Source organism: Apostichopus japonicus, chromosome 10, assembly GCF_037975245.1.
Source record: "Apostichopus japonicus isolate 1M-3 chromosome 10, ASM3797524v1, whole genome shotgun sequence".
NCBI lineage: Eukaryota > Metazoa > Echinodermata > Holothuroidea > Aspidochirotida > Stichopodidae > Apostichopus > Apostichopus japonicus.
Window position 1 is genome coordinate 242,096 of NC_092570.1, and position 20,633 is coordinate 262,728.

At 37.8% G+C, this 20,633-nt stretch overlaps 2 protein-coding genes and 1 long non-coding RNA gene across 6 annotated transcripts in view; 1 reads left to right on the forward strand and 2 right to left on the reverse strand.

The window, feature by feature from the left end:
• The window catches only part of LOC139975291 (angiomotin-like), a 33,830-nt gene extending 30,493 nt beyond the window's left edge, over positions 1-3,337 (reverse strand). Inside the window, exons 1-2 of one of the 3 annotated variants that reach the window (XM_071983089.1) lie at positions 3,070-3,337; positions 998-1,925 (exon numbers count right to left, since the gene is read on the reverse strand). In XM_071983089.1, coding sequence (XP_071839190.1) covers positions 998-1,869 — 872 coding nt within the window. In that variant the 5' untranslated portion in view covers positions 1,870-1,925; positions 3,070-3,337. Of the gene's footprint in view, positions 1-997; positions 1,926-3,023 lie in introns of all 3 variants that reach the window. The other 2 variants (XM_071983090.1, XM_071983092.1) reach the window with 2 other exon arrangements.
• A 2,495-nt stretch (positions 3,338-5,832) lies between these two features.
• LOC139975296 (uncharacterized) lies at positions 5,833-10,686 on the reverse strand. The gene is made up of 3 exons (XR_011795711.1): positions 10,202-10,686; positions 9,171-9,369; positions 5,833-8,746 (listed from the first exon to the last, which is right to left on the reverse strand). It is a non-coding gene; the product is annotated as an uncharacterized lncRNA (long non-coding RNA).
• A 2,396-nt stretch (positions 10,687-13,082) lies between these two features.
• LOC139975297 (uncharacterized) lies at positions 13,083-19,323 on the forward strand. 2 transcript variants are annotated; one of them, XM_071983113.1, is made up of 2 exons: positions 13,083-15,052; positions 15,917-19,323. In XM_071983113.1, exon 2 carries the CDS (start codon positions 16,564-16,566, stop codon positions 17,854-17,856), a length of 1,293 nt encoding a protein of 430 aa, XP_071839214.1. In that variant the 5' UTR covers positions 13,083-15,052; positions 15,917-16,563; the 3' UTR covers positions 17,857-19,323. The 2 variants fall into 2 exon arrangements, with proteins under 2 accessions (XP_071839214.1, XP_071839215.1); XM_071983114.1 differs by lacking the exon at positions 13,083-15,052 and adding an exon at positions 15,066-15,555.
• Positions 19,324-20,633: the final 1,310 nt, after the last annotated feature.

Below are 20,633 nucleotides of genomic sequence, written 5' to 3' on the forward strand. Positions count from 1 at the left end.
ATTTATATAGATACATTAGTGAGAGAGGAAAAATGGAAACGTCAAAAATGGAGTTGTCGGTGTAAGGGGTAGGGTGAGGCGCACACCCCCTCTGTAATCCTTGATCTGTCACTGGCTACCCTGTGTATATAATAGGGATCAGCGCTTTAACTATGACTGTTCCTCCGTTTCTCTTCCCGAGGTCTTGGCTATCTTCTACTCCCTCCTTTTCTCCCTTTTCTCTCTTTCTTCTTTTTCTTTTCCCTTCCTTTCTCTCCTCCTTTTCTTTTTTCCCTCCTTTTCCCTTTTTTCTTCTCTTTTTTTCTCTCCTCTTTTTCTTACCCGGGGGGCGCGCGCCCCCAACGCCCCCCCCCTGGATACGCACCTGGTACTATATGTCTGTCTCTGTCTCTAAGATCAAAGATTTTCTGAGGAATAATTATTTCAGGAAATAAGTATCATCTTGTGTACAAAAGTTGTCTTTAATATTTCAAGGGAGATGAAAGTTTGGCAGGCATCTTGCTTCATCTACATATCAAACAAACTATACATGATAGGACAAAGCCAATCCTGCCCTCATTATGCCTTCAACTACTCTTAAAAGTACAGTTGCAATTTCAAATTCAGATACATTTTACTATCAAAGATTTGCAATCTTGAGATGAAACCAGATATTTGCACACTAAATCACACTTCAAAATGCATCACTAAAATAGTATTTGGCTTTCTGCAAATGTCAACAACATTAACTGGTGGGCAGATGACATGAAAATTGGCGTATTTGCGTGTTTAAATTTCCAATGGAAAAGTGTGTTAAGGAAATTTTTGCAGGGCTACAAGAGAAACGCATGAGTTTAATATGACGCATGCTATACAAGAAAAGAAAAACCTGTATATGGCCAAAGTGAAAGAACACACCATGCAGTTAGTGATAAAAAAGATGAATTGACTCTAGACCAGCAACAGTCATGCGGGTTGGTCGTAACATCAGTACATGCCCAAGGACAAAGTACCCTACCTCTCATAGGTCGGATAGGATGGAATCACTTCTGTGATACCAATGGTTCCTATTGGCTGTACCCTCTTTTTACTGTGCACAAGCCTATTGTGCTCCCCGCCAATGGTGTTGTATCCTATATCTTTCCCTGTCATCAGCTGTTTATATTTTGTAGCTGGAAGTTCCTTCTGATGGGCAAATGAAGCCGGAAGGGAGGATTGGACATAAATACTTGGCGTTGTGATTTCCGTGGAGGTCACCTTTGATACAGGCTGGAATTCCTTCATCAGTTGGGAGAGGATGCTACTGCTAGACGAGGATGTAGAGGAATAATTATCGCCTTGTAGGAGGGCATCTTGCATGTACTGGGCAGGTGCAACGTGCACGTGAGCTATGTTGCCCCCTTTGGAGTCTTTATTAAGGTAAACCACAGGTGTCGCTGTGTACCCAACAGTGGAGGGCAACCTACTATTCATGTGACTCTTCTGGTGGCCATCATGATTATCATTACTTCTGAACATTTGAGTCCTTGAGTTGACAGCACACTGACTCACTGGTTTGGTATTCACATACCCACCAGTATTTGTCTCCAATGAAGTTACATAAGACTTGTCACCTCGCATTGATTGTCTCCCAATCATGTAGTATGTTGATGCAGGAGGTTGCAAACAACTAAATTCTTCACTTTTGGTCTGTCTATGTGTTCGCACCTCTGTGGTGTTTGATGGAACTGTAACTATAAACTGTTTGTCATCACTTTTACTCTGGCTATGTAATGCAATCTGCTTGGGAAAACCAGGTCCAGAGGAGAGTGACAAAGTGATGGAAGTTTCAGAGCGATGGGCTTTATGCCCAGAAGATGGTTGTAAAGAAGAAGATGGGGTCTGCATCATGACTATTATACAAACTAGTTGGTTGTTGGTGGATTCATATCAAGGGCAATTTGCAGCTGTCACAAAGAATAATGTTACAGGTTATTAAGGATGCAACCTTCCCAAGCTCCTATGAGATTTATTTCAGTTGGTCAAAATTTTCTACAGGCTCACACAAACACTTCTTAAATTTACACTAAAAGGTAGAGCTTGGTATATAAGTAAATGTACCTGTTTCAGTGCTTGAGCAACTAGTGAAATAGGCTAATTTCCATTTTGGTCCCCTTATGGGCTTCACAAAATTTCAAGTTTATGCTTAAGGATACAACACTAAGTATTATATACTGGCTTCAGTGGCTTGCATTACTATGGTAGGGCATGTGATTTGGCATGGCCTAAACTTATAAGCTAACCAAAGAAAATCTATGTCTCTCTCCTTTAAAAAATATATGAAGTAGCCTACTTACTCTAATATACTTCAGCACATTCCACATGATCAACCCCTCAGATCAGATCACATGATCAACCCTTTAGATCACATGATCAACCCCTCAGAGAAGAAACTTTTGTTTTTTCTGTACAACATGGCTTTAAATGCAGCAAAATTCTTAAAAGTTAGAGAGCAGAGAGTTCTACTTGCATTTCAGCTAAATAGCATTTGACTTAAAGAGGATTTCCACTACTGATGTACACCTCTGAGAAAACTTGTAGGCAAGACCTTGAATAAAACTATCATCTACAGGAAATTAAGTAATTGTTTAGGAAACCACACAGATTGACAAGGTCTACAGCTGCAACTGGTACTATGTAGCCTGTTGTAACAAACACTTAGGCTTCCACTAGCCAACATACAGAAGTAGGCTTAACAGTAACACTGACACAACAATAACAATAGCCCTATGAAGTCTCTAAATTTTGTCTTTGTACTAACTTAAAAGCATGTTGTACTGTACTGTAGTTAACATTGTATGCGAAGACAGTGTTGATACTAGTGTTAGCAAAAGCGGTTAATCTACGTGATTTGATTTCGACTTTTTGTTTCACAGTTAGATAGTATGAGAGATGGAATAAACATATTTGTTTATTCTACCGATAGGTGACATAACTAAGACGTAGTCTACAGCGCAGTAACCTTTACAAAGCTACAGAGTGCAAACACACTGTCTTACTCTTACTTCTTAGCCTATGCAGAGTTAGTGTACTCGTCGTAATGGGACCAACCTGTGTGACATTCCACGGGACAACATCCCAACTGAGGTCTGGGTGTGAGGTAGTCGTATCCTTTCCAAAGTACCAAGAGTGCAAGCAGCAGGTCTCCTAGGTAAACGACTGTCCCACTGAGTAATAGTATTTAGTTTAACTGTAGTCCTCGGCAGTAGAAATTACAGTAATGTTTGGCGGAGGTACGCCGCTTTCAGCACAGCCATTGTGTTGATTGGTGACTGTGACACATTCCGTGCATACTTTTCCAGTGCAGTAGTACTAATGAAGAACAGGGTACTGTTGTGGTTAGACACTATGGAACGCACTAAAGGCAAAAATACATTGAGTAAAACTCACGTTCATCGGGTAATACGAAGTATCAGTAATCTAAGGAAAGTGAAGATTGGAAAGATTAACAGGAAGCGGAGATTGGAATAGGGCGGGGAGGGGAGGGGGTGTCTAAAGAGAGGTTTTTGCGTGGTGTAAGACAATTTTTTTTAGTGGAGGGGACCTTTGTTATAAGTAATGAAATGACGTTAGTCACTATAGTAAATAGTTGGTTAAAATCGGTTCCACTTTCCAATCTGGAAAAAGGCACAGGTAATTGTAGCATTTAGAACTTCACAATGCTATTCAAGTTACGCTTCCCTTTAGTTTTCGTCTGAATTTGTTCCTTCAAGTCCCGAACATGACATTTGGTGACGGAAGAGGAATAACTCTGTGGGAAATCGGGTGCCACTCTGTCATATGACTGCAGTTTAGTCGAAATTTGCTAGGTACATATAGGAGAGTGAACTCCCGGTTAAATTAACCAATATGCCTCCGCTCCATAAGAATCCATAGCTTTAGAAAACACTAAAAATATTATAAAGAAGTTTACTTAGTTTTCACGTGAACACTTTCGATGGATTTGAAAGACCGTATCAAACTTATAAACATTCTAACTTTTAAATAGCGGCAAGCTATTACCATTTTGTCGGTTGAATTAGAGCCACTTCAAATAGGTATCGGAAATATATTGCCTTTCAGCTCAAGTATCACACAGATTGCAGGATAATTAAAGGAAATCAATTATATTTAGCTGTCAGTTTCCATTATTCCATTGACACGGCGGTCCGCAATATTTTTAAAGCATATGTCGAGATCCAGTAACTTATAAATATACAATACTTATGTAAGCGATTACTATTGATATTGGAGAATGCATCAATGATTTATGGTGGGTAATGTTGTCTCCAGGGAGATGAAACAGCGCCTGGGGTGGTGGGGGTGGGGCACAGGGGAACCTCTCACGTTGCCATGTTTTGCCAAAAGGTGCCACTTTTCATATATAAGAAGTTGACCTTTTTGGTAACAAACAGTGCTATTTCCATTCTGTTAAAATAATAATTAAAATAATAAAAGTTTCCTTTTGGTAGAATTGAAATAAATTTGCTGAAAACACAGTTCTGTGGTTAAAAACTCAAGAAAGACATATACTTAAAATATGCCTTTATGTTGGAGGACATTCAAACACCGGTACGCATTGCTGTGCGGAATGCGAAGAGGATGCATTTCGTCGAGAAGGTTTGATGTACCTTGTTGCCTACGTAAGTCACATGCCCCCCCCCCTCCAAGAAATATGTGACCCTTCCCCAAGATATGTTGAACCCTCTCGCATTGCCCCTACTTGTCGCTTTTGGTCAGTGGTGGAATGACGGTGAACGTAACAAAGTCAAGCACACTTTATACAATGTCCTCTTCATCTGATTTAAGCGCTTACCACTTTAAACTTCAGTAGTATCTACCAATAACATTCAACAGAGCGTTCAAGTGTGACATTCGCAGACAATCTCTGATTAAGAAGTTGACTGTATATAGTGTAAACAATTAACGGAACGATGGAAGCAACATAGAATTATGAAAACCAATAATGCTTCTGCAAGTTTGTGTCATCGATATAGTCACATCATTTACACAACCAGTAATTGCGAAGCCACGAGGGGGTTGGTGAGAGTTCGAACTAACAGCCCCAAATATTCCCTTAGCTGCCCTTATAAGCGTATCAAGCCAAAGTTTATCGATTGGACCAGGCTCCAGAAGAGATCTATCAACCTAATACTCTAACTTCCCTAAGTATAACGCATCTAGCTTGGCAACGGTTTGTTATTATTAACACAGGCACAGCTGTAGTATACACCCATGATATTCAAAGTGGGGATAACGACCCTATTTGGAGGGTCGCCAAAAAATCGGATCAAAAAAGAAGTGGAAAAACCTTGAACATATATATCACTTAAAAATATGCAAAATATAACTCAGTTTAGTTGTAAGCACTCTTAAATATGTAAACATTTCTCAACGGGGAGTCGGCTAACTCCTCCCGTTAGACCACTTACCCAGGTTATAACATCCCGCAACTGGAGGATCGCCAATATGATGGAGAGGGGGACCAAGCACAAAATGTCAATGCCAGGGTTATACACAGATACACACGTAAGCTCAAGTTGACATGAGAATTGTTCGTTTTCGTCCGGCCAGAAGTAAACCTCTCCTTTTTCCCTTCACTCCCTCCCCGCCAAAGATTTCTCTGAGTTCAATCTGAAAGAAAACAGAAAATCTACTTTCAAATTGCATCAAAATTTCAAAACAAAAATTAAACGTCAAGGGTTTAGTTTTGGTATGAGAAGTCTGCAGACAGGTTTCCGCGAAATTTCTTTGTTGGAATTAAGTTAAATATAGATTGTAATAACACGAAGAAAGATGATGGAGGGAAAGAGATTATACTTTCTTATGAGACATGTACACTGTAAACAATAGTTAGTCAATATGACTAAAAAAAATTAGTCACAACGATGTCTCTATCGACCAGTTTCTTCTAGTCATTTGACTATACAACCTTAGTTTTGTGACTAATTAAATCGAGTTTTCTGACTAATTAAAACTAGTCCTTCTACGATGCCTCTATCGACCAAAGCTTAGTCCAGTGACCAAAAATATTAGTCATTGCAACTGTGACTACTTATTTAAGTCACAAGACTAGTTTAAGATTAAGTACTTTTTAGTTAAGAAATGAGATAGTGACACACATTGTAAGTTTCATGGTAATTTTTATTAACATTCAGTATTAATGCAAAATGTGACAAATAAGCATTTCATTTAAAAGTCATTTCATAAAGAACAATAACAAACACTAAAGGTTAAAGAACATTTAAAACTAAAATAAATGTTTATGGGACAATTGGGAAAACTTATTTTTACAAAATTGTCAAAATCTTTTCTGACAAAACATCTTGAGAATACTTATGGTATTACTTTGAAATGCTCCTAAGCCATTAAGTTGGAAATGTTCAACAGTTTTCAAACAATTAGAACCCCTGGTGACCTATACCTATAAATTTCTTAAAGACCCTCATTGTCCACTGACTATGCATCATTATGGGCTCCATCAGTTTCATCAAAATAGCAGCATGGAAGAGATGTGGACAGACAGAACAAGGGAAAAATGCAAGTACACAGCTCAAATACAAAAATAGAAGTTTAGCCAAATAAATTATCTTAATTAATATTTAAATATAAATATACATAACATATATTAAATATACACAAAATAATATATCATATTTATAAATTTATTTATAAAAATAATACCCCATGTCAAATCAAATGGTATAAAAAGGCCTTGAGTAGCTCTTTATGACCTTAGCTGTTAAAAAGGGCCCGAAAATATCCTTATAATCATCATCTCGAATTAGGAAGTTGGAAGTGATATTATTATGAGTTTCTGACCATGGATGTGATGGTACAATATTAATGCAGAACATGTAAGTTGAATATGTTATTATCCTTGAAGCAACATTAAGGTGGAACAGAAAACAAAGTAGTTAAAATATTTCTAAAAGTACTTTTTCACAAACTATAAGCTATGTCTTGAATGGTAGAAACTTACCTTTTAAGTCAATTTTTGGGGTACATTTTAAATGAGGTCCCCACATTCAATCACACTAACCTCATTTAATGTAATGATTGTAATTTTTGCCAAGTACACTGAAGTCCATGTTAAAGACTTGCCCGATATATCGAACATCATTTGCTGATAATCTGAACTTTGCTTGATCCCCAAGGTGTGCGCAAGTACACAAACAATGATCTTATACACTACACTTATGGGGGGGGGGTGGGGGCTTAGGCATGCAATATATATAGCATACTAGTAGTATGACCGGTGTACATTATTTAATATAACCGGTGTGCAGTATTATGTGTACGTATATGCTACAATTTCTGCTGAGAAATTATTTGTCATAAGTTTGGTTTATGACTCACCACAGTTTTTCTATAAATCAATGATGAATACTCAAGTGAACTATCTCTTTGCATTACACAAAAAAATATCCTTCCTTTTTCACTTTTGACATACAGTTGTTGCAAAGTAACAAAGGCCTAAAGACATTTGGTTAAGTATGTAACATTTGTGCTAGCCGCACTCTGTAAATGTAATGTAAATTAGCCATTTATATTGCAACATTGGCACAGTATTTACGGAACACTATCTATGGTCCTTGGTAACACATATCAGACATTATGCTCACTATGCTGAGATACATCTACATGTTCCCCAGGGGACATCCCATATCATTGCAGCCATAAAGTGGTGCAAATGTTATACCTCCCAGGGTACCCGATACACCTGGGTAAAGAGAGGCAATTGAGATTAAGTGTCTTCATTAAAGATACATACTTATGGACCAGGTTGGTACATGAACCCACGATCATGGAATCACGTGTTCAGTGCCCTAACCATTCCGCCACAACTTCTCTATGTCTTTACATACTGTGGTTATTTCACTGATTGCATAATGCTCACTGTATATCACAGATTGTTCCTTATATTTAAGGTAGCATACGCCTATTAAAAGCCCCATTGACTTACACACTAAATCACAAAAGTAATGTGGTCTCTAAGTCTAGATAGAAGTTTTCACTAGCTGAATGCTACCTATCACCGGATAGCTGACAAGTTGGCCTTTCAAGGCCCTAACAATTTTCTGTATCATGACCATGTAGATATTTTGTTATTCGACACGGAAGTTTTCGTCACTTGTAAACAAACCTCTTCACTCAGTGGTAAACAATTTTCCTACGCTGCTCCTGTGAAGCCTAAAGGGGTCTAAAGGCTTAATTGACCCAATTTACCCACCACATGTACTTCCATATATGCTCTTCAACATGCAAGCCACAAAAAACCAAATTATGATTAATAACAGGTCAATAAAAGATGTTCTCCCGCTGCTTTTTGGCACTTTTCCTGAAGGAGAACAATCGAGAGAATGGATATAGACTCTAATAGGAGTATGCCACCTTAAGTGAGAGATTAATTTTTTTTCATACCAAAATGATACTTTTCATAGTCGTTACAATATAAACCAGAACAGAATTCTATGCAATTATCATTTTTGGTCCATAAAGATGTCTTTTCAGACATTTCAGTATGCACTGTGCAGTGTGTGTGTAATACTGTGTAAGCATTAACCAGGTCTACGTCTGCAGCAACATTTCTAGTCACCAATTTTGATAAGCTTGACCAAGTTGGTTGCATTTATGATTCTTGCAGGTTTTATTGGTATCCGGATCACAGTCCACTTGGTCTGGCTTGCCATACTGCAGAAACATCATCCAGAGAAGGGTCAGCGGGAGGGCTTTTTCGTCTCTGGCTCTGAAATGTGATGAAAACCATTTTTGTTTAGCTCAGCTGATTCCTCCCAAACTGACCCACAGGACATACCCCAATGTATTCCTGATCTGTTTCGAACATGTTAAACTGATATTGCCTGTCACTCCAGTGCAACTGTTAAGTTACTCAGAATAAGAGAATAGAATTGAAGGTGTTCTTTGCCAAAACTGGATCATTGGGATTTGTAAACCACAGCCTAACTATAACAGTATATACTTAGTCTAAAGGAAAGCTTACTGAAATGCTATCTAGGTACACAGTTCACCTCAATACTACATATCCAGTCCATTTAAAGGTTTATGCATAGGTTGTTACACTGTATTAAAGACAGGTATAGGGGACAAGAGATAGATAGGGGGCATAATTTGTGATAAAACATTCAAATTTGTTGCTCGTCAAATTATACCTTAATCTCCATGGGTGGCAAGCACTGGTTCCTATAGTTACTACAGTAGATCTCCCATGGAAGTATCAGGATATCTATTTCTGCTGTCAGAGTTGTTTGGAATTTGTTGTTACCTCATCTAACCAGTTGAGTCCATTGATACCACAGCCATTCAAAGTATATAGCTGTGAATGCTGAGGACTTGGCACATCAACTTTCTCTGCAAATAGACAAACAACAGAAAATTAATGATAGGCTGAGTAGGCTCAAACCCCCTTGATGCACATATGCAGGAGCAGAAAATGCATACCTTTGTGGAATATTTGCTAAATAAGACTCAAAACATTCTCTGTTCAGGGTATTAGCACCCAGCAGCCACTCCACTTAGGATACAGAACCCTACAACATTGCTACAGCTGGTGTAGACTTGGTCTAGGAGTAGGAAGTAGGATACTAACATAGCGCCACTATGAACCTGAGGCCTAGGCCTAAGCTAACAACATTATTGGTATTTCATGCATTGAAACTGAGTTTTTGTCCTTAGTTAAACACCAGGTTCTTCCAACTTTAGCAAAAATATCCTAAAATATGAGTACCATGTACTTTAGCCTACAAGAGCAGAAGGTAAGTCCCACTCCGAAGATCTTCAGTTCAGAGTGCACGAAATGCAGACGGGGTTGGTGGTCGACGAAGTGTCTAGAAACTTGACGTATGCTAGCCTACACCACAGACGCTCTTAACATTATACTAAGAATATAGGCCTAGTATACTAGCTAATAATACACATTTATATAAAATATGTCAAATAAGTGTGTATTACTGCTACTATAGTACTATACATCTACGAGGGCATGTGGGCTACACCAGGTAGACTAAACTCCTAGCCTAGCTTCGTCCTAGCGTTAGCAACAGTTTTGCTTACTAAGGCCTAACGTTATAACTTTACCCATACTTTCCAGCCAAAAATATCGCGGATATTCAAACCTTCCTTGAACATTATGTCAATTGTGTCAATTATTATTTATAAGAATTTCAGTTGTGATTGAACTTACGTAACTGACGACATTTTGAAACTGCTTCTGACAGTTTGCTAAATGATTAAGAATCTTCTCATTTTGTTGATAGCCCTGTTCTATCTGCAGTTAGGCAATGGCCGCAAGTACGACGTACGACGTACCACGTACGTGCATACCGTATATATAATCGCCGGCCGTCGTCTGAATTTTTGATCTCTGATCAGCTGAGCACACGGTATTCTACGGTACGATGATTGGATAAAAATAATGACGTCATTGGTCAAAGCTGAAGGTTAAAGAAAGTAAACAAACAGAAGACTAGAACATTCTCGTCACGCTTACATACATGACATGCTTAGTGAGTGTCAAAAAATTTCATACAAATTTATGTGACTAATTTATGTTAGTCGAACGACCATGCAAATTGGTCTGCTACTAACGAATTGGTAATGACTAGCTAACTCTAGTCACTGTGACTAGATTTTTGCCATTCGTGACTAACTAATGTTTACAGTGTAGGAATTGATTGTGTGAATAATTGATTCTCATGGGGAAGGGATTTTGCAAAACGTGCGGAAAAAATTTAAGTTTAAATAGGGGCTTTATTATCATGCCCATATACTTTATACTTGTTACCTTTATTCTTGGTGGGCTTCTTGTACAAGCTACGGCTTCCAAGCCCTTCCACCATTTTTCTCTCCGTAATTTCCATTATTTTTCTTTTATTTGAATTACTACTTTTATTTTCTTTGCATGGTATTGTCTTCACAGTCCTATTATTATATAAACATTGTGAGAAAATGGAAAAATAAATGAAATAAATGAAATAAATGAAATAAATACTTCCTCGATATTCTTCGAAAAATACATAATTTTGGAGTAATGTAAAATCACGCTCGTCTGGAACTATTTATGTCACCGGGTCGGCAGCTCCCATGTCACCGGGTCAGCAGGTCCCATGTCACCGGATCGGCAGCTCCCATGTCACCGGGTCGGCAGGTCCCTAGTCACCGATCGGAAGGTTTCTGATTCTCATGGGGAAGGGATTTTGCTAAACGTGCGACAAAAATTTAAGGTGAAATACTTCCTCGACATTCTTCGAAAAATACATAATTTTGAAGTAATGTAAAACCACGCTCGTTTTGAACTATTTATGTCACCGGATCGGCAGGTCCTATGTCACCGGGTCGGCAAGTCCCATGTCACCGGGTCGGCAAGTCCAATGTCACAGGGTCAGCTGGTCCCATGTCACCGGGTCGGCAGCTCCCATGTCACCGGGTCGGCAGCTCCCATGTCACCGGGTCGGCAGGTCCTATGTCACCGGGTCGGCAGGTCCCATGTCACCGGGTCGGCAGGTCCCATGTTTAACATCTTCAGGTTTCACTTAACGAAAATAAAAAAAATACTTCATGCCATATTTCATGCGCACCTATCCCAGACTCCGTGCCTGACCCCATCCCATAAACGAGCTTTTTAGGAGTTGTTTATCATAAGAATCTCTATCATTAGTAAAAGATATGAAGGAGGCGGTTCGTTTAATTGTTCCTCCTTCAAAACATTGTTAGACAAAATAATTCGATATCTTCACAATTACTAACTGCGTTGATGTGTTTTCTTTATCACCATGCAGATCAAATTTAGAACTTAGAGTACATTTTCCAGTCAGGATATATATATTAATCACGACATCTACAAAAGTTTTCTTTTTAAGTTCAAGAGACAACACAAAACTATAAAATGGTATTCATCTAAGCACTGAAATCCCGCACTTTCCCTAACTGCAAACTTTGTGTAGAAAAACACATGGCGGATAATAATGTTTATCGCCTGCTAACTATTTAGCATGCAGACACGCTAACAGATGTAAAACTCAGACGTTGTGGAAGTCATATCTAACGTATGTAGTTATTAATCAGGATATGGTTCGATATAACACACATTAATGTATAGATAACTTGACATACTTAGAACATGTATGAGGGAAAAAATAAACAAACTAAAGCACGAAAAGAAAAGAGGACTTAATGTTGTTCTCTAACTTCGACTCGTTGCCAACACAAAAGCAACACATTGGCATGCGGGAGGCTTCGGTGAGATGGGGCCCTTGGGGAGTCCATTTAATGAAGTAAGATGATTTTATTGGAGTGTCCCCGGACAAAATGCTTGAGAGGTCTGCGGGGAACAGCTAATCTGGGTCGCAGTTGGAGAATGCAACGAATGCATCAGAATAATGAATGCATTCTTGGAATGCCATGAGTATGATGCGGCTAGCTATCAGAGCAGGGTCAATAGGAATTCCTGACGGGTCAATTCTTTAGCAACTCATAGTTTGTAACTGAAAAATAAGTTGAATGCGCCCTCAGTTAGTTATAGTATTTGTTGTTTGTTAAATTAAGGGATATTCAGGTGATTGACACTGATTGCTTTACATAATTGCCTGCATCTTTAGGTCAAAACCACACCTTCATAGGCTATTTATACTGAGATGAGGATCCAGGAAACAGTGTTGAATATGTAATGAAATAAGTGTTAGATTGCTTTAATTTACATATTGTAACTACGTGGTTAAAGGGATAGTCTGGTTGCAGACAATAACACACGTACAGGGAAGACAAAAATATGTATTTTTTTTTTAAATTCCTTTAGATGAACCCTTCATGTACCTTAAATCTAGATGATTTTTAAGTTGACTCGTTTTGTGCAAGAAAAAACAATGTCTCTAGGAATTGGGTAAATTTAACTAGTTACCATTTTATTTTTTGGCGTTTGGATTTTTAAAATTGCTAATTATAGGGTTAATTTATATCTTCGTTTTGTTTTATAAAAAATGTTGTGGCCCTGCAGTTCGACATTTATTTATGTAAAACGACGTTTCCTTATTACCTGAAAATTTAAAAGCAACTCGGCCAGTCAGGCTATTAATTCGTTGCAATAAGATTTTTCATCACACAAAGTCATGCAACGTACAGACGCGTTTGCCGCATTTAGTAGGAAAAATCTAGCAAGATGAAATAAATATAAATGAGACCAATAACATAAGTTTCCTTTATTCAAGTATAAATAGCATAAAATACAATTTATAAATAGGAGAGTATAAAAAGTTATGATACAAAGATTACAATAAAAGGGAAAGCGATTAAAGACATTTAAAATGTAAGAAACATAATCAACAGTTTTGAAAATTTAAGTTAAACTGGGAATGATAAGGAAATATCAAAGAGGATACATTAAATCATTTCAAATTCCATTTTGAATAAAATAGATGCTCTGTATAAATATGGATTTTTTGAAAATTTGAACCCTATGTTTTGGTTTTATTGCACGATTTCGTAAATTATAGTTAGTTTACAGACAAAGAGAGTTGAGTTCTTTATTAAGAGGTTGTTTACTATCCTTATGAATATTCATGGTGATTCTAATCAATTCACTTTTAGCTGCACCGTTAACCAATTCAGTAATGCTCTTAACAATCCAACTTAAAAATCTTAGCACAATACTTTAAGAAAGCTCTCATACCTTGTTTATCACAAGTTAATAAGAAATGATACCAAACAGGGACAGCGTATACTAAATCAGGCAGAATCCATGTAACAAATATTTGTTTCTTCACCTCTAAACATGTGACTATATCAATAACAAGTGTTAAAATAGCATCCGTACATGATACTCCACAATACGAACTGACAATTATTCCCATGTAGACCAATAGCTATGGTAATAAATGGTAACAATGCCTTTTGCATGCAATTAAATGCAATACTAGCCACATCAATTGGTCTGTAGTTATGTACAGAAGTGGGGTTAGAAACCTTGGGTAAGGGTGCAGTTATTGTGTGCTTCCATAAGGAGGGAATTATACTCTGATTGATACTTTTATAAAATATTTCAGTAAAAATACTTGACAGTTGATTTGAAACAATACTTAAAAACCCACCAATAATATATACGATTTGCAATCAATCAAAGTAAGACACACCCAAAACACTATCGACGAATGGAGGTTAACCGCTGAGTACCGGTAGTAGTTAATGAGTTCATTCGTTGTCAACATTTCATAGCCGAGACACTTGAGCATATGTGGAAAATGGAAACTTTCAACGGTTTCAACTTTTACGTCATTCCTTTGAAATGAAACTACACTATCAAAGCAGTGTAGATCAATATCGTATTAACTTGTACCAAACCCAAACCGGACTGGATTTAATCATGAAGAGGTGTCACCCCTGCGGTCCTTGAAGCCTCTCATCATCTGTGGGGGAGTGAGGTTCCTCTCCCAGATTAAATAAAATATGATACCTGGGAATGTTCTGAGGAATATTAATCCCACAACCACATCGCTCTCTTAATTCTTATCCAGCTTAACTCGAAGTAGAGGAGTTTCTGGAAAGTGCTTCTGGAAACTTAGTGATTTGAATCCTGCTAAAATTCGGGGTCAATTCTGATGACCTTTAAAAGCTTCTATACCTTATTAGTAGTATACATTTCAGATTGTAAATAAGGTTATCCGTTTAACGAAATTAATCTGACCGCGTCATGGACTTTGAGACTAGTTTTTCCTTGGTAACTGATCGTTGTACACAATACAGAACGATACTCAAGTAAGTTAGTTGACGAGGACACATAAGTGTATGTTTCTATAAGTGTCTGTGTGGAAAGACGAACTTTTCATGGTCAATCCTGCTTTGAAACTCAACAAAAATTTAGGAAAAAAGTTGTTTTTTTTGTTATTCGTTGTTGAACAATGTCGGTGCGGTATACCTGAACTGTAGAGAGACAAACAAAGGCTATGCGACGTAACTGGTGAAGGAAACCAGCAACGGTGGTTTTTACAGAGCGAAAAAAAAAAAGCTTGAAGGCCTAACAACTTTTCTGGTTCTGTCTTTGGTGGTAAGTTTGACTCATAAAATCACAGTGGATATTTGTTTAGGAATTAAAGCAGTTATTCTATTATGCCTATACATGAGTGGAATGATGCAAAATATAAATAAGCCTAAAATAAAGAGTATAGACCTTCATCACGTAAATTGGATGCCAACTTAAAGCCATTATGACACGCATGCACCAAGCGATGAAGTTGGAAGGTAGAGGCGGGGTAGACCAGGAAGAGGAGAAGGGGGTGGGGGATCGGGACTCGGGGTCAGAGCAACAGCTGCTAACGACACCCGGTGTAAGACAGCCGTCAAAGCTATCATGCTAGTAGTCGAATATACTGTTTACTATATATGGTTACTACTGTTATTCTTTGTAGTTCGTGCAAAACGGAGAGTGTCATTTTTCCGTTGAGGAGCAAACCGTAAGATCACCCGGGCCCAACAATGAATCCACTACGCAGTTCGCACCACAAAAAAAGTTGCGATTAACTAAAACGGTACTCGAAGTCACATAGTTAGGTATATAGTTATATATTATCAGCGTTGTCCCCAAAATATGCTATAAAGTCAGATAATGGTCAACCTTGCTCAAATTTCAACAAGTATTTTCAGTACTGCCGCTCTGAAAGCATGTTATTTACTCTGAGATATTCAATTATTGTCTGTTTTAGACCTCCTCACTGACAAGGGATCAAGCCATGTAGGAAAGCAGCATTTCAAAACTTCTAACTACTTTGGGGCCAAACCGATCAATTACATAAACAAAAGACAAAGGGATGAAAAGGAAATGGTGTGGTACTATTCATATAAACAAAGAGGCCCGCATAGTGTAGTGAGTGAATATAATAATTAGTATCTATCATTATTTCTTCTTATGTAGACAAACTCCACGTATATTACGTGCTACTTCATTCCTCCAATAACGATCTCGTTGGGTTGTCTCGTATTCGGCGGATACTGCTAAGTGACTTGAAAGGGAAGACGATCTTGTGTCTGCTTATTTTCCGACTCGAGAAAAATTGTGGTGAGAAGGTCAAATAATGGCCAATCCAGTTCAAACCTCATGAAGCCTTTGACTGTAATCTTCAAAACGTTTTACTTGGGCAGACATTGAATTGTCTAAATGGACCCTCCTTTTTGTTTATGTTTGTCAGAAACTACTAGTTTTCCAAACTTTAGCATACTAATTTCGCAGCAATTACTGAATACCTTTACTCTTTAAAAAATCGACAGATAGGTCCATACGTTGCCATAGACGAAGGCAGCTGCAACACTTTCACAGTAGATGTTCCTATATATAGCCTCAGTTGTTTGCATATATTATTCTGTAGACGAACTATTTTGTTATGCTCATCAACTAACTAGCGTTACTATTTAATCATACTTTCTGTTTCGAAAGCGTACAAGAAAAATTACATCCTCGGTAGATAGCTTTATGCTAATATTGTTAAATAGTATATCTGATTACAGGTGAACTAAGAATTGGTAATTATAGCAATAAACATAACCAGCTAGGGCAAAAATAATATGGAGCAAGAAGAGGCAATCGATTCGTCGAAAGGCAGAACAGCAAAACGTGAAACAGATGGAGCCCTTCCAAAATTGAACTACACCAAGAAAGAGATCTCTCTGCTGCACGAACGAACGACCGGGTTTCGTGATAAAGAATCTTCAAAGTTGGATAAGAACGCTAACTATTTAGGAGGATATTCAGCGAAGAGGAAATCAGTTAACACCGAAAGCGATTCCTCCATTCAGTCCCCACGGGGAATTTCATCTAAAACAGTTGAGGAAATTTCTGCTTTCCCAATTTCCAACGAAGGAGAACATTCCGTCTATAAAGGAGATTACACTGGTTATAAAAGGACGTTATCGACAAAAACGGAAACTTCAAACCTCAACGATATAAATGTTCTCAATACTATTGGGAAACCTGGAACTACTTTAGTCGATTTTGGGTTCATGAAAGTCGATTGTTTGAAACATCTAGCAAGTACAAGTGATTGGAACCAACCGTCGCCACCTGTTGTTAATATTCACGACAAATTTGCCAAATCCAATCGTTTCTTCGCAACAAAGCTAGACGACGATGCACTGTCCAGAAGTAGTTTGATTAGTAAATATGAAAGACAAGAAGCGCTTGACGTTAAATGTGACGTCACAATTTCAGCAAAGCCTGGTGCGGCCTTTGGAATTAATGAGGATGAACCAAATTTAGAGAAGAGTGTCATTCATGAGCAAGAAATGCATGAAAAGTATAAACAATTAGCACTGAGAACCGAAGATCATCTTAAACAAGCAAAAAGAGATAAACACGTGACATTTCGTGAAGATCTAAATGAAATATTTCTTTTGAAAAGTCGGGGAAATACTACCGAAACAGATGAAAGTTTAAAAACACATGGTGTTACTAGACTACCTACCATTGGTCAAAACTACAGAAGTAGAATTTTCTGCAAGAAAAGTCTGCACTACAATATAAGTCAACCGTGGTATGACAAACGCCCTCGGATTAAATACCGCTCTAACTATGAAGCTATAAGTAATACAGTCCCTGTTTCCAGCATAAAAGCAAAACCTTCTCAACAAATTTCCAAGAGCCGTCCGCAATATAGCAATTCATGGAAACCAAAAGTATCAATCACGTGGGCCGATGATCAGCCAATGAGAGTAGAAATATTACCTGGCTACCATGACAACCGAATTGGGGTAAGTTTACGAGAAGATGATGACCTTTGGCCTCAGATCAAACTTAGGGTCATTTTGAGAATGCTTGATGGACAACATTATCGTCAAGAAATTAAAAGATGGAGTTTGTAATAATAGGTCTAGCTGATTTGGGGAAAAGTGAATGGGAAGGTGCGTGATTTTTAATTTTGTGTAATTTTGCCATTTATTTGGCATCTTATGAGTGAATGACATCTTTCACGCTGTTACCAGATATCACAGCAGTTTGAAAATTCATATCTTCGCGATACAACATGCTATGAGGATGTGTTTTTGACCAAGCGATGAAGAAAATTTGCTGCTATTTTGCTAAGCGATCAACTCCAGCCGCCAGAGAAGCCTTTGAGCATTCTTCCTCATTTAGACATTTTATTCGCTAGTTGGAAACTTATAAATGTTTTGGAAAAACCTGGAAAATGAGAATCCAGGAAGTATTTAGAAAACACTTGTCACTTTTTAGCACTGCTAACATTTTGGGGACAATATGATGTCCTATTAAGACGACAAATGCTTGTTGTCGTTTTAAGACATAACATACGGAATGAACTCCCGGTAGAGAATCGGGCAGAGGCTACGGCACACAGGGGTGCTGATAATCTGTTAAACTAATGGCAATTTTAAAAGGTACAATAAAATGTCATCGTTCATTGATTCCGTTTCTCTCTCTATCTCTCTATCAATAAGTAAATAATGATCAGTGCTATATTAAAGTTGAATCTTGCGGTAGAGTATACCCTGTCCATCAGCGTCGACTTGGGGTAAGGAGTGGACCACTATTAGTCAGAGCCGTATATAGAGAGCCGTATATCTCTATATACGGCTCTGCTATTAGTTACTTACTAGCGCCCTCGATTTATTTTAACGCCTCCCCCCCCCCTCCTATCACGTAATCATGTTTAGAGATTGTTTAACCCCGTTGGGAAATAACATTAACTGCCACGGGCAAGACTATAATTATTCACTGTGGAAAGTGCGGAAATTCATAAATAATTCATTGGCATTCAAGTTTTCTTTACAGTTAATGCATCTCGAAAATGAATGGTGGTAAAATGGTATGAAGACATTAAGTTTGGGGTAATGATTCATTCATGCAATGAACCAGACTTGATTAGGTAGCTAATATAGCTATACGCTGGTTTGGCACGTATTTTGTAACACATTTGCTGCTAAAATCAGTAGCAAAATCTTGACAGTAAATGAATTAGTTGTAGCAAAAGAAGTCAGAGTTGATAAACCGTATCATAAAAATGGACTGGATTAACTGAATCGATGAAGCAAACCTATAACAAGCATAATTGGTCTTTGCGAAAGAAGTATTTGATATCAACAACTAAGAAATATATTCTTCCGTTTGGGAGATACCACATGTATAACGCTTCTTCGGCATATAAGCAAGATCGAAGATTTGAGCAAGTCTACGTCATCGATCCACGTAGGCCTGTATTTTTGGAGGATTTTTATATTATTACAAAGTTAAATTTTCACAGAAATGATATTGCAAATACGGATTTTGAAGTTATTAAGACGCCCTTATTGGTTTCAGTGGAGAAAATTGTTTTCTTAGTTATTTTTTGGGGGGAGGGGGGGGGGGGGAGGGGGGGGGAGGGGGGGGGGAGGGGGGAGAACCGGTTTCATCAGAAAGATCTCTGTGGTATATACGCCTATAAGCGACAATCTCCATATCATGATACTAACTATAGTTATGATAATGTATTTTAACCAGATAAACTCTTCCTTTCTACAAGATATGAATCAAAATAGCCTCTGTGATGTCATAATGACAGGTGCTCATCAAAAGGTTTACTTTCCTACCTTAATACATAGATGTTGATATATCTTTGAAATGAAATACATTTGAAATTTTCTTAGTTATCGGTGTTCTCTTTATTTCATCAGAATTCATCTTTTTAATAGAAATATTGTTTTCCTCTGTGGATATATGATTGAAATATTACAAAGAAAAACAAGACATTTTCAGCTTAATTCCCCCCCCCCGCCCCTCCCCGCCCCTCCCCGCCCCTCCCCGTCTCTCCCACCAATCCCTCACCAGCTACAACTCATTTTTACAAACTGTATGTACTGTAAACCCTAAAAGGTGACGTTCAGTAAGTATTAGATAAATGGCTAAGTGGTCTCATTTCCATAACTCTTTACGACCTCATTTTACATCCGTATTATTGACCGTATAACGAACCATTTCGGTTGCCATGAGCCTACTAATTAGGTCTGCCGTTACGTCTCATTTCCTAATCTATGGATCATTTAGTATGATGATGCCTCATCTGACGGTAACGAATATAAAGTGCGTCTATATTTACTAAGGTATGATGCAATTAATTTTAACCAAACTCTCAGTTCAGGTGTAAACTTAATTTGGTCAATTTGTTTACTGTTTCCACTCATGGAGATAATGTAATAATGATAAATATTGTCTATACTTCACTTGTAGTTACCCAAACCGTAACATCAACGCGAATTAACAGACCACACAACTTACCATTTAATATTAAATACAGTGTTTTTTCTTATGATGATATCAAATTATTGAAAATCATTCAAACACAGGCTCGAGACCACCATGTGTATAAAATAATACCGTATATATACTTTATATGGGCTGGTCCTAACGAATACCACAGAGGTAGGCTACTTAAATACCAACCCTCTTTGTGTAGGCATATCCATATATATGTATTATATCTACTATATAGACTTACCTATCATGTAAAAGATAATCATGAAACGTGCTTAATAATAGAGTCGTCATGATAAGGAAAGTTTGCCTCCGGAATTTTATATTTCGGAGTTGTTTTACACGCCCTTGGGAGACTGGTTTGGATGTGAAAATAAACAATTCTTCCCACTGGGAT